The 14,752-nt window shown below is 48.8% G+C and overlaps 1 protein-coding gene across 1 annotated transcript in view; it reads right to left on the bottom strand.

Moving 5' to 3' along the window:
• Positions 1-14,752, bottom strand: part of LOC127577454 (fatty acyl-CoA hydrolase precursor, medium chain-like) — a 459,511-nt gene that overhangs the window by 397,919 nt on the left and 46,840 nt on the right. The window contains exons 9-12 of the mRNA XM_052028678.1: positions 12,045-12,119; positions 7,090-7,234; positions 3,883-4,032; positions 883-955 (exon numbers count right to left, since the gene is read on the bottom strand). Of these exons, the coding sequence (XP_051884638.1) occupies positions 883-955; positions 3,883-4,032; positions 7,090-7,234; positions 12,045-12,119 (443 nt within the window). The remainder of the gene's footprint in view (positions 1-882; positions 956-3,882; positions 4,033-7,089; positions 7,235-12,044; positions 12,120-14,752) is intronic.

Here is a 14,752-nt window from a genome sequence, read left to right on the forward strand (position 1 = left end):
CTCACCCCATCACTTCCTCACCCCTCCACATCACACACCCTTCCCCCACTCCCACCCACCCCATCACCCACCCCTCCACTCCCCTCACACCCCCACCCATCACCCCCACCCCTCCAGTCCCCCTCACATCCCTACCCCATCACCCCCCACCCCTCCCCTTCAGCCCCTCTCCAACCCCGCCCCTCCCTACCACACCCAAACTCACCACCCCACCCTCACCCTCTTCTCCGCACCCACCTCAGCTTTTGCCCCCACCCCTCCTGGTGGGAGCGGGTCCCACGACCTCCCCACTCCCTGGGTAAAGGTCGGACCAACATAGAGCCACCCCACCCAGAAGCAGGCCCTTCGGCCCATCACATCCATGCTGACCATTAAGCACCATCTACTCTAATCCCACTTACCAGCGCTTGGTCCATAACCTTCCATTACTTGGTGATCCAAGTGTGTGTTGGGATCTCTCCTGCATGTTGTGAGTCTCTGCCTCCACCACCCCCTCAGGCAGTGCGTTCCAGATTCCAAGTCCACCTCTGGGGAAAACATTCCCCCTCAGATCCCCTCTAAACCTTCCACCTTTACCCTAAATCTCAGCCCTCGCGGTTTAGCCACCTCTGCTTTGGGGAAATGCTTCTATTTCCTCAGTCTATGCCCCTGTTAAGTTTGTACAGCTCCCTCCTACTCCCATTTCCCCAGGTCTCCGAATTATCAGTGACCTCCTTGTAGCTTCAGCCCTCTGCGCTGGATTGGTCAGAAGCAGGAATGCCTCCCCTCTCCCGTGCTCCATTCTCTGCCTGCTTCACCATTCAAACCCCTTCTAGTCATACCTGAGGAACAGCCCCAGTTGTCCATCCCTCCAGAGTGTTGAGATACAAACAGGTTGCTTACCCATTCTTGGCAAAGTTCGCCCAGTAACTCATTATACTTCTGGTCAAAGCCTCCTCCTCAGCAGTGATGTTCCCTGTAAGAGTCACACTGTCAGTGAGACCACCACGAGACTGCAGGTCTCACCATGTCAGGCAGCGCCTGTGCACCGAGAAACTGACAGCGTTCGAGGTCAGTCAGCGGATTCAGAGAGGTTTAAGTTGAAACAAAGTACAGATGCAGAGGCAATGGGGAGGGGAGGGTGTGACAAGGTGGAAGGTAGGTATGATAAAATGATAGAAAGGTTCAAAGCAAAATTTCAAAGGCAGGCACGGTAGTGTAGCGGTTAGCGTAACACTTTACAGCACCAGAGACCCGGGTTCAATTCCGGCCACTGCCTGTAAGGAGTTTGTACGTTCTCCCCGTGTCTGCGTGGGTTTCCTCTGGGTGCTCTGGTTTCCTCCCATATTCCAAAGACGTACGGGTTAGGAAGTTGTGGGCATGCTATGTAAGCGTCGGAAGCGTGGTGACACTTGCAGGCTGCCCCCAGAACACTCTACGCAAAAGATGCATTTCACTGTGTGTTTCGATGTACGTGTGACTAATAAAGAAATCTTATCTTAAACACAAGACGAGTCTGGAGGAGACTATGGGATGTAGGCAGAATCAGGAGTGTGACGGAATGCCCTCCACTTGCCTGGGTGACTCCAGCTCCAAGAACCCTCAAGAAAGTCAACACCATCCAGGACAGAGCAGCCTGCTCAACTGGCACTCCCTCCACCTCCCTCAACACTCCCTCTCTCCAGCACCAGGCACACAGTGGCTGCGGTGTGTGCTGTCTGCAACGTGCACTGCAGTCACTCACTTCCGTCCACTCCGACAGCTCCTCCCAATCCCCACAGACTACCACCAAGGACGGGGGCAGCAGAGGAAGGGGAATGTCCAAGCCGCACACCAATCTGACTTGGGAAGATATCACTGTCACTTCATCATTGCTGGGTCTGAATCCTGGAACTCCCTCCCCTACAGCAGTACGGCAGCACCTTCACCAGCAGGACTGCAGCAGCTCAGGAAGATGGCTCATCAAGGGTAATTAGTGGTGGGCCATAAATTATGGTCTTGCCCGTGACACCCACGTCCCAAGATATGAGAAAATAAATGTCTGTAAGGAGGCTTGGGGAATAAAAATAGGCAAGTGTAGCAGATAGGTACAAGATATATTCACTGTACTCTCTGAATCACAAAGATGCCATCGCACTAAGATAAGGAGTTACTAATCCATAGAACCATAGAACAGTACAGCACAATACAGGCCCTCCAGCCCACAATGTTGTGCCGTCCTTTAAACCTCGCCTAAGACTATCTAACCCCTTCCTCCCACATATCCCTCTAATTTAAATTCCTCCACATGCTTATCGAGCAATCTCTTGAATTTGACCAATGTACCTGCCTCCATCACCACCCCAGGCAGCGCATTCCACGCTCCAACCACTCTCTGGGTAAAAAACCTTCCTCTGATATCTCCCTTGAACTTCCCACGCATTACTTTAAAGCCATGCCCTCGTGTATTGAGGAATACCTTTGAATTGACGGTTAATCTCTGCTGGCAGCTAAACATCAGGCAAGAGTTAACAGGCAATTATAAGCAAAGTCTTTCTTTCTAGCAGATGGAGGTTGGGAAAGAAAAGGTCGTTTGGTCAACCGTCAGAAGTCAGGTAACAGAAAGAGGCGGCTTTCCAATGTGCTAAGGAAAGGTGTAATGGGGAGACAGTGAGAAGATTGTTTGGTGGGAAATGTGATGAAATCAGGACTCCACAAAACCTTACACCTGGCTCCAGTATACCCAGGAGACACCAGAGACTGCAGATGCTGCAATCTGGAGCAACACACAATCTGCTGGAGGAACTCAGCGGGTCGAGCAGCATCTGTGGGGCAGAGGAACTGTCAGCATTCTGGGTTGAAGGGTTTTGAACCAAAATGTCGACAATTCCTTCCCCCTTCACAGAGGCTGTTCAACCCACTGAGTTCCTTCAGCAGATTGTTTGTTGCTCTAGTATCTCAGAGAAACGCACAATTCTCTATACTCAGAACATAGATTAGAACTTAGTGGATGGGACTTGCCACTAGCAAACAGATACAACTGGCACACTCCAAGGTGCAGGACATGCTGAGGGCCCTGTGGGGAAGGAGCACAGTCTAGACCCCTGCTGTCACTGTACACGGAGGAACAGCCTCTCCATTGCTCGTGTATTGTTTAAGGAGGGGAGAGGAATTTGTCAGAATTTGTCAGGAATTTGTCATTACCTGCCTGTGATGCTGCTGCAAGTTTTTCCACTGTACCTGTACCTCACCGTACTTCTGCACATAATAATAAGACAAAAAGACCATAAGACGAAGGGGCAGAAGTCGGCCATTCGGCCCATTGAGTCTGCTCCACCATTCTATCATGAGCTGATCCATTCTCCCATTTAGCTCCACTCCCCCGCCTTCTCACCATAACCTTTGATGCCCTGGCTACTCAGATACCTATCAATCTCTGCCTTAAATACACCCAATGACTTTGCCTCCACAGCCGCCCGTGGCAACAAATTCCACAGATTCACCACTCTCTGGCTAAAGAAATTTCTCCGCATCTCTGTTCTGAATGGGCGCCCTTCAATGCTGAAGTTGTGCCCTCTTGTACTAGACTCCCCTACCACAGGAAACAACTTTGCCACATCTACTCCGTCAAGGCCTTTTAACATTCGAAGTGTTTCTATGAGGTCCCCCCTCATTCTTCTGAACTCCAAGGAGTACAGCCCAAGAGCCGGCAAACGTTCCTCATATGTTAACCCTCTCATTCCTGGAATCATTCTAGCTCGACTTAAGTTTATATTTTTGAAATAATAAAAATAAGGTACAAAACAGAACGCAGGCTCCTGATAAACGTCAGCTCCTCCTTTAGAAAGAGGAAAAGCACAGACACAGGACTGTTAGAGTGGGAGCGTGGTTAAAGGTCAGCAAACTCCCAGTGGAGCACCTCACCTAATACGCTGATGTCTCCATCCCAAAAGGCAGCACCAAAAACATAAAGGATCTCGTCGCCATGGTCAGCCTTCACAAACTCGGGCCGGCCCCTTCTAAAGATGCTCGTGCTGTGTTGAAACTCGTACAGATAGACGGGGCACCCTGCATCTGAGGAGAAAAGACAAAGGAAAATTAGAATCAGAATCAAATTTATTATCACTGAATTAGATGACTTGAAATTTGTTGGTTATGTCAGTGATTAATCCCTCAGAAAGGGCCGGGAGTGGGGAAGCTGAGAGAGGGTGAACAGGTAGGACCTCTCCCCTTGGAAGAGAGGTCAGTGTTTAGGGGATGCAGATTTAAATTTAGTGGAAGTTGAAGAAACATGGATTGTACTCAATGTGTGGTTGGGGGTCTCAGTCCATCAAAGAAACCAGCTTCCCCTCCATGGACTCTGTCTACACTTCCCACCGTCTCAGTAAAGCAGCCAACATAATCAAAGACCACACCCACCCTGGACATTCTCTCTTCTCCCCTCTCCCTTCTGGCAGAAAATACAAAAGCCTGAAAGCACGTACCACCAGGCTCAAGGACAGCTTCTATCCCGCTGTTATAAGACTCTTGAATGGACCTCTTGTATGGAAGGTGAACTCTTGACCTCACAATCTACCTCGTTATGACCTTGCACCTTATTGTCTGCCTGCACTGCACTTTCTCTGTAACTGTAACACTTTATTCTGCACTCTGTTATTGCTTTTCCCTTGAACTACGTCAATGCACTGATGTGGTGATCTGTCTGGTTAGCATGCAAAACAAAGTTTTTCACTGTATCTTGGTACACATAACAACAGTAAATCAATTCCGATACCAATTCCATTTACAAGAACAGGAATCCTGGCTGATTTCCCTCCCTGTCAGCCCAGGAGTCATGGAGCTGGGATCAGGTGCTGCCAGTCTTACAGCACGGAAACAGGCCCTTCGGCCCAACTTGTCCATGCTGACTGTGTTGCCCAGCGAGCTAGTCCCACCTGCCCGTGTTTGGCCCAGAGCCCTCCAAACCTCTCCTACCCATGGACTTGTCTAGATGTTGCTAATGTGCCTGCCTCAACCACTATTTCTGGCAGCTCATTCCAAATACGCACCACCCTATGTGTGAAAAAGCTGCTCCTGATGTCCCTTTTAAATCTCTCGCCTCTGATCTTAAACCTATGCCCTCTTGTTTTTAGCCCCCCCTCCCTGGGGAGAAGACTGTGTGCTTTCACCCTGTCTATGCCCCTCATGAACTTATCAGGTCACCCCTCAATCTCCTATGTTCCAGGGAATAAAGTCCTAGTCTTTGCAACCTCTCCTTGTAACTCAGGCCCCCAAGTCCAGGCAACATCCTGGGAAATCTTTTCTGCGCTCTTTCTAGTTTAATAACATCTTTCCTATAACAGGGCGACCAAAACTGTGAACAATACTCCAAGTGCGGCCTCACCAATGTGTTATGCAACTGCATCATAACTTCCCAACTCCTATACTCAGTGCCCTGACTGATGAAGGCCAGCGTGCCAAACGCCTTCTTCACCACTCTGTCTACCTGTGACACCATTTTCAGTGAACTATACACTTGCACTCCTACGTCCCGTTGTTCCACAACACTCCCCAGGGCTCCATCATTCACTGTGCAAGTCCTCCCCTGGTTTGATCTCCCAAAATGCAGTACTGTACCTCACATTTATCTGGGTTGAAAGCCATTTGCTGATCCTCAGCCCACAGACCCAGCTGATCAAGACCTCCTGTAATTTTTCATAACCTTCTACACTATCTACATCACCACCTATTTTAGTATCATCCGCAAACTTACTAACCGTGCCTTGTACATTCACATCCAAATCGCTTATGTAAAGTACAAACAACAAAGGTCCCAGCACCAACCCCACTTTTAGCAAACTCTGCACTTACACTCCCAGTTGTGTACCATCAGCCAGAGCAATGGATTTGATGAGCTGTCCATCCACCAATGTTGCACCATGGGTGTAACTGTTCATCAAGGTTACTTCAACACTGTCTCCCAAACCCATTACCTACCATCTCCAGGTCCCCACCAAACCACACACCATCCTCACTGGAAATACAGTGCAACTGTTCATCTTCGCTGGATCCAAATCCTGGAACTCTCTCCATCCCCTGCCCCTTCACTAGGTGGACTGCAGATTGGGGCTCACCAACACCTTCTCAAGGGCAATTAGGGATGGGCAATTAGTTGGGGTGTTAAGTGTAAATGTTGACAAGTCACGTTGCAGCTGTATAAGAAAATTTTGGTTAGGACACATTGGAAGTATTGTGTGCAGTTCTGGTTGCCCCATTACGGGAAGGATGTGGAGGCTTTGGAGAGGGTGCAGAAGAGGTTCATCAGGATGCTGCCTGGATGAGGAGAGGTTGGATAAACCTGCATAAACTTTTCTCTGGAGTGGTGAAGGCTGAGGGGAGACTTGATAGAAATTTAAAAATTATGAGAGCCATAGATAAGGTCGATAGTCCTTCACCCAGGATGGAAATGTCAAATTCTGGAGGACTCAGGTTCAAGGCGAGAGGGGGAAAGTTTAAAGTACAGTTACAAAGCAAGTTTTCTTTTTATATATAAATACAGACAGAGGTACGTGCCTGGAATGTGTTGCCAGGGTAGGTGGGGGGGGGGGGGGGGGGGGGGGCTGTTGGACAGACACATGAACAGGCAGGGAATGGAGGAATATGGACCATGTGCAGGCAGATGGGATTAGTCAGATTGGCATATTCCTGTGCTGTGCTATACTGTGTTCTAAAGGCTGGCCTTGCTGATAGTGCTATTTTCGCCAGAATATGAGAATATAAGACTATTGAACGGTTCCCTTATACGATGAGATGGACTCTGACCTCACGATCTACCTTGTTGTGACCTTGCACCTTATTGCACTGCACTTTCTCTGTAGCTGTGACACTTTACTCTGTACTGTTATTGTTTTTACCCTGTACTACATCAATGCACTCTGTACTAACCCAATGTAACTGCATTGTGTAATGAATTGACCTGTATGATCGGTATGCAAGACAAGTTTTTCACTGTACCTCAGTACATGTGACAATAATAAACCAATACCAATATAAATATCCATAAGGAAGCTTGGGGAATAAAAAGTAGGGAAGTGTCACAGGCAATCACAGGTGGGAGAAGTGAAGAGAGAGATATTTGTTTGGATTACATACCTCTGCAATATCTTGCAGCCCGGATGGTAGGCACCAGCATAAACACATCACCAAGCAACTCGAGGTGCAGGTCTCTGATTTTTACCCTGTCCTGTGTGTCCCCCATGTAGTAGTCCAGGGAGAGTTGCACATTCTCTTCTGTCAGCTGTTCTCAGAGAATGGAACCAACACAGCCACAGTTAACCAGCAGAAAGAATTCACAAAACAACAATGTAAACCAGGTTGAACTGGCATCACTCAGGAAGTCTGAATCTACAGGTAACAGCAAGACTGAGGCATAGATCGGGTGAATGCATGCAGTCTTTTTCCCAGGGAATGGGAACCAAAAACTAGAGGCCATGGGTTAAGGTGACAGGAAACATTTAAAGGGGACCTGAGGGCAACTTTTTGACATAGAAGGTGATGGGAATGGTTGGGGCTTTATAAGGCATTGGTCAGACCACAGTTGGAGCAGTTTTGGGCCCCATATCTAAGGAGGGATGTGCTGGTGTTGGAGATGATCCAGAGGAGGTTTACAAGAAAGCGTTTGATGGCTCTGGACCTGTACTCGCTGGAGTTTCAAGGGATGACGGGGGGAGGGCTTGGGGGTGGGGGGGGGCGTCGGGGGGAGGATCTCACTGAAACCTACTAAATATTGAAAGGCCTGGATAGAGTGGATGTGGAGAGGATCTTTCCATCAGTGGGAGAGTCTCGGACCAGAGGGCACAGCTTCAGAATAGGACTTCCATTTAGAACAGAGATGAGGAGGAATTTTTTTAGCCAGAGGGTGGTGAATCTGTGGAATTCATTGCCACAGACGGCTGTGGAGGCCAAGTCATTGGGTATATTTAAAGTGGAGGTTGAAAGGTTCTTGATTAGTGAGGGTGTCAAAGGTTACGGGGAGAAGGCAGGAGAATGGGGTTGAGAGGGAAAAACAAATCAGCCATTATCGAAGGGCCGAATGGCCTAATTCTGCTCCTATGTCTTATGAAATGAGCTGCCAGAGGAAGTGGTCGAGGCAGGTACAATAACAACATTAAAAGGACATTTGAACAGGCACATGGAGAGGAAAGGTTCAGAGGGATACGGGCCAAACGTGGGCAAATGGGACGAGCTCAGGTAGACACCTTGGTCGGCATGGATGAGTGGGGCTGAAGGGCCTGTTTTGGGACGTACACCTCCATGACTTCCTCATCGTTTCTGACAGATCCCCTACCACTGGCCTTCACCCTTCAATCCCTCCTCTCTCCCACTGACCAGAGGGAGTTGCACACACCTCGCTCCTTCTCTCTCTGTTTATGAACAAGCAAATTAGGAGCAGGAACTGGGGGCTCAGTCTCTTGTATCTGAGCCACATTTAATAAGATCCCCATTGTCGCCTCAGCTCCACTTGCCTGTCCACCAGTGGTAACCCCTCATCTCTCGCTTCTCAACAATCGATATACCTCTGCCTTAAACAACACAGACTCTGCTTGCAGCAGTTTTCGAGGAAGAGAGTTCCAAAAACTCACAACCCCAAAAGAAAAAATTAAATGGGTAACTCCTTATTTTTTTGTAAAAAGAATGCCCTATAATTCTAGATCATCTCCACATCCGCCCTGTCTAGGCCCCTCAGGATTTTGTGCGCTTCATTTGCCCCCTTTCACTTTTCTTTGCTTCTACTTCCTCAGGAGGCAAAAGAAATTCAGCACATCTCCCCTCCGTGGACTACACTTCTCACTGCCTCGGTAAAGCAGCCAACATAACCAAAGACCCCACCCACCCCGGACATTCTCTCTTCTCCCCACTCCCATCGGGCAGAAGACACAAAAGCCTGAAGGCACGTACCACCGGGCTCAAGGACAGCTTCTATCCCGCTGTTATAAGACTATTGAACAGTTCCCTAGTACGATAAGATGGACATTTGACGTCACAATTTACCTCACGCTGACCTTGCACCTTATTGTCTGCCTACACTGCACTTTCACTGTAACTGTGACACTTTATTCTGCATTCTGTTATTGTTTTCCCCTTGTACTACCCCAATGCACTGATGGGATGAAATGATCTGTATGGATGGCATGCAAAACAAAGTTTTTCACTGTACCTTGGTACATGTGACAATAATATACCAATTTATCAATTTAAACTCCAGCAGATACAAGGCTAATCTGTCCAACCTTTCCACATGTCAGCCTGCCATTCCAAGTAAGGTCTAATAAACTGCTTCCAATGCATTAACATCTTTCCTTAAATAAGGAAATATGTACACAGCACTCCAGATCCATTTCCACATCTATATAAGATAAGATATCTTTATTAGTCACATGTACCTCGAAACGCACAGTGAAATGCATCTTTTGCGTAGAGTGTTCTGGGGGCAGCCCGCAAGTGTCGCCACGCCTCCGGCGCCAACACAGCATGCCCACAACTTCCTAACCCGTACGTCTTTGGAACGTGGGAGGAAACCGGAGCACCTGGAGGAAACCCACGCAGACACGGGGAGAACGTACAAACTCCTTACAGACAGCGGCCGGAATTGAACCCGGGTCGCTGGCGCTGTAATAGTGTTACGGTAACCACTACGCTACCGTGCCTGACTTGAGTGCATAACTTTGTGTTCAATTCCCCCTGCAACAAACAATACCATTCTGTGAGTTTTTCTTTACTTGCCGCACCTGTATACTAGTCTTTGGTGAATCAGTGGATAATATACTGTGTTTTTGCCATTAAAGTTGGCAGTTCCCATATTAACTCCATTTGCCAGATCCTTTCCCACCCACTGAACCCACTTTCTCTTTCCCAATGGGTGCGCCAGAGACAGCAGAGGCTGGAATCTGGGGCAAAAACATACTGCTGGAGGAACTCAGTGGGTCGGGCAGCATCTGTGGGGGGAAGTGGACAGTCGGCGTTTCGGGTCGAGGCTCTTCACCTGGACTGAAAGGTGGGGGAGATAGCCGGTATAAGGGTGGGGGGGAGGGGGGTGTAAAAGCTGGTAAGTGATAGGTAGATCCAGGCAAGGAGGGACGATAGGCAGATGGAGGAGGGGAGATAGAGAGTGGAGATGGGGAGGCTGGGAGGTGAGAGGTGGAGGTGACAAAGGGCTGGAGATGGAATCTGATGGGAGGGGGAGCATGGAATCAGGTGAGGGAGGTGGGGGGGGGGACCCAGTGGGAGGAGTGTGTGGGTGACGGGCAGATGGGGTGAGTGTAGAAGGATCTGGGAAGATCTGGAGGAGAGAGAAAAGGGACCAAGGGGGAGCAGGTTACTTGAAGTTGGACTTTCTTTCCCTGCTCTCTGTCACTAGCAGGTGCCACACGTACCTTTGGTGCCTTCGTCCAGTCACTGGGAGAAACTGTAAAAACTTTCCCTGTGGCTCACTTCTCCTCGCATCTTGTCACCTCAGAAATGACTCATTTATGCCCCCTCCCTGAGCCCTGGTGGCCAGCCATGGCAAGATGTTCCCTCCTTCTATTTCTCACAATAACCTTGGTTGGGATACCTTATCAATTTTTTCTTAACCCTCTTCTTTCCCCAGAGTTCCCATCTCTGGGACCTTAAGTGTTCCATGAAATTTAAAGTTGTTTTTCTTCAGTATTGATTCAGCAGTCTCTTTCCCAAGCTGATGAGATTTGTAAATCTGTTATGCAAAACATCAATAATCCAGCATCAAACAGCCCTGTGCTTTGGAGATATCAGCCCAATACATCACGGGCACATCCCTCCCCACCAACGGTGGTATCTACAGGAAGCGCTGTCTCAAGAAGGCAACATCTATCATCAAAGATCCCCACCATCATCTTCTCGCAGCTCCCATCGGGCAGGAGGTACAGAAGCCTGAAGTCCCACACCACCAGGTTCAGGAACAGCTACTTCCCTTCAACCATTCAGTTCTTGAACCAACCACCACAACCCTAATCACTACCTCAGTATAGCAACACTGTGACCACTTTGTTTGGACTTTGTTGGACACTGGACTTTGTTTTTTTGTTCTAATTGTATTCTTTCCTGTAAAAATTGTGTATAATTTATTATTTCTTCTGAATGTTGTGTATCTGATGCTATGTGCCTGTGAGGCTGCTGCAAGTAAGTTTTTCGTTGCACCTGTGCACACATGTAATTGTTATAACGTTCTCCCCGTGTCTGCGTGGGTTTCCTCCGGGTGCTCCGGTTTCCTCTCACATTCCAAAGACGTACGGGTTAGGAAGTTGTGGGCATGCTGTGTTGGCACTGGAAGCGTGGCGACACTTGCAGGCTGCCCCCAGTAAACTCTACGCAAAAAGATGCATTTCACTGTGTGTTTTGATGTACATGTGACTAATAAAGATATCTTACTTTGACCTTGAGATCCCAGAATGTTTATTAACGTTAGACTGCAGACCATGGCATTGACCAGTACTGACCCTGGAGTCCCTTTAGGCCTTGTCCATCCACTCATCCGCAATCTTTCTCCCTCACCAAACCATCTGACAGCCTGCTGTGTTCCTGCCTCTACCCCTCTATGGGAGAAGGAATCCTCACCAGGCTTCCCAAGGTCGACCACAGAGAGAGGTATTGCCTTTCACCAGTACATCAAGTACTTGTCAAAAACTGTGGCCGTTGTTAGTGATCACAGTGAGAACCACGTCCAACACCACTGCTGCCCAGTAGAATACCTACATCCTCTGTGGCGTTACCTACACCCACACTGCCAATGCTCCAATATAGCCAACACAATGTGAGGTTTAGAGACACCAGAGACTACAGGTGCTGGAATCTGGAGTGACACACAAGATGCTGGAAGAACTCAGCGGGTCGGGCAGCATCTGTAGGGGGAAGTGGACAGTTAATATTTTGGGTCGGGACCCGAATTCTTGACTTCCATTTCCCTCCACAGATGCTGCCCGACCCGCTGAGTTGCTCCAGCATCTTGTGCGTTAGTCTAAGGTTTAACAGACTGAAAAAGTTTGCAGGAATTCATTCCAAAAGTTGAGAGATGAGATTGGATAGACACTCACTAAGTATGTGTTGTTGATGATCATCTTTGAGGTCTCTTTGTCCATTCCTTCCTCCCAGCCAGGCGGATTCATCATCTGAAAGGACACAACAGTTAAAATTGAAGACTAGTGTACATTGTTTAACACCATGCATTCAGCTGTCCCTATCCACACTGACAGGGGGAGACCAGTGTGCATGGACTACCGACCATATCTGGGGACCAAGGAGCTGACCCCACCCAAGGAGAGAGGTTTGGTTGACAGCAAGATGTTTCAGTTGAATCAGCCAATGAGAGAGCAGTGAGGGGAGGGGACTCACAGAGGGCTATCAGCAAAGTTTCAGCAATGAACAACAGCAAACAGAACTCCTGACCAAAACTGCGGCAGAATTCCTGATAAACTTCAATGAGTGCAGGATACTGGGGGGATGCATGCAGTCAGTGCCACCTACAGTACGAGATGACTGACAGTCCAGTTATCCAGTCACCTACGTCCTGTTAGGTACATCGCCACCTTCTAGAGGTGCTCCTCAGCGTGTGATGTGCTCAGAGTGAGGCAGGGACCTCTAGTGCCACAGAAACGGCTGATGCTGGAGTCTGCTGGAGGAACTCAGCGGGTCAGGCAGCATCCATGGAGGGAAATGGACATTCGATGTTTCGGGTCGAGACCCTTCACCTGGACTAAAGGACAGAGGGGAGATAGCCGGTATAAAGAGGTGAAGGGGTGGAGCAAGAGCTGGCAGGTGATAGGTGGATCCAGGTGATAGGCAGATGAAGGAGGGGAGGGTGGGGACGGCGACAGAGGCCGGGAGGTGACGGGTGGAGGTGACGGAGGGCTGCAGATGGTGGGATCTGATAGGAGAGGAAGGTGGAGCCTGGAACCAGGGGAGGGAGGTGGGGGGGGGAGGGGACACAGTGGGAGGGGTGTGTAGGTGACGGGCAGATGGAGGGGGTGGGGGAGGGGAAAGAGACCGTGATGAGGGTGGGGTGGGTGTGGGAGGAACTGGGGAGATCAGGAGGAGAGAGAAAAGGGACGGGGTGGGGGGGGATAGTAACTGAATTTGGAGATTTCATCTAGATTCCAGCATCTGCAGTCCTTTGTTTCTCTTGGAGAATTCAATGTTCACGCCGTCGGGTTGTAGACTATCCGGGGGAATAGGAGGGGCTGTACCTCTAATTTGTGCTTAGCTTTACCCTGGCAGTGGAGGAGGCCGAGGACAGGCATGTGGGTGTGGGAATGGGGAGGGGAATTAAAATGGCTAGCCACCGGGAGATCCAGAAGACCAGAGTGGACCTTGCCGTAGGTGTTTGTAAAGGGCCATCGATGACTTGGGAAGTGGGGTCAATGAGATGCCCTTACCAAGCCTCAGATACCAAAGTCATTCAGTCAAGCTGGTGGGGGACTCCACCCAGGCACTCCGCATCACTAACTTCAGCCTGGACGATCTCTCAGGTGGTTCAATCACCCTATGGGCGATCAGCCTCACTTATGTGAATGGCCATGGCTTACGCAGTAGCACTCTTGCCTTGGAGGCAGATGTTCCAGAGAACGGGACGTTATGCTGCAGTTGTACAACACGTTGGTGAGACCGCACGGAGCACTCTGTTCAGTTTTGGTCACCCTCTTATAGGAAAGTCGTCATTACATTGGAAAGAGTGCAAAGAAGATCTACGAGGATGTTGCCAGGACTCGAGGGCCTGAGTTATAGGGAGAGGTTGGCCAGGCTGGGACTTCATTCCTTGGAGTATGGGAGACTGAGGGGTGACCTTATAGAGGTGTATAAAATCATGAGGGGCAGAGATAGGGTGAATGGTCACAGTCTGTTTCCCAGGTTTGGGGAATCAAGAACTAGAGGGCATAGGTTTAAGGTGAGAGATTTAATAGGGACCTGAGGGACAACTTCTTCACACAGAGGGTGGTACATATATGCAATGAGCTGCCAGAGGAAGTGGTAGAGGTGGGTACAATAACACCACAACATTTAAAAGACACTTGGACAGGTCCGTGGATAGAAAAGGTTTAGAGGGATATGGGCCAAACGTGGGCAGATGGGACTAGCTTTGATTGGCATCTTGGTCAGCCTGGACCAGTTGGACCTGTCACGAACCAGCAACAAAAGAAACACACTGAGCATGATTCAGTGTTAAAAACTATTTTATTAATTACTACTTATGATAATACGTAAAATAAAAGTAAAAATGTTAGTATGTTAGAATTCAAAAATGTTAAACCTCGAACGTTAACCCCAAAACTAAACTCTTCGTGTGTGTGTGTGACAAAGTCCCAAACTCCAAGTTCCGGAATGGTTCTTAAAGTTCAGTTCCGCAAGCCATAAGGTGAAACATGAGCAAGGGTTTCTTCAACAACCACCGTTGTCAGAAGATAAGACGTAGACGTAGAGAAACATAGAGAGAGTACATATGAAATCCAAATGTTCCACGATGGAACCCAAACGACACTTCAGTGTTTACGCGGTAGTGACTTCCTCACCCCGAAAAGCATCCGAATCGTGGTCGTCCACACACAAATACCTGTTTCCTTCTACAGGTCAGCAACAAAGTGAACTCCACCGGATTACTTCCAACTTCCATACATGGGTTTCAGTGGCAAACACAGTTATTGTTTCTCATCCATCGATAGAGAAAACAAGCAGGCTGGTGTCTCTCTCCCTTCTCTCTCTCTCTCCTTCTTCTTCTGACTTCTTCAACAATGTCATTACGTCCTTTATC

Source organism: Pristis pectinata, chromosome 13, assembly GCF_009764475.1.
Source record: "Pristis pectinata isolate sPriPec2 chromosome 13, sPriPec2.1.pri, whole genome shotgun sequence".
NCBI classification, from domain to species: Eukaryota; Metazoa; Chordata; class Chondrichthyes; order Rhinopristiformes; family Pristidae; genus Pristis; species Pristis pectinata.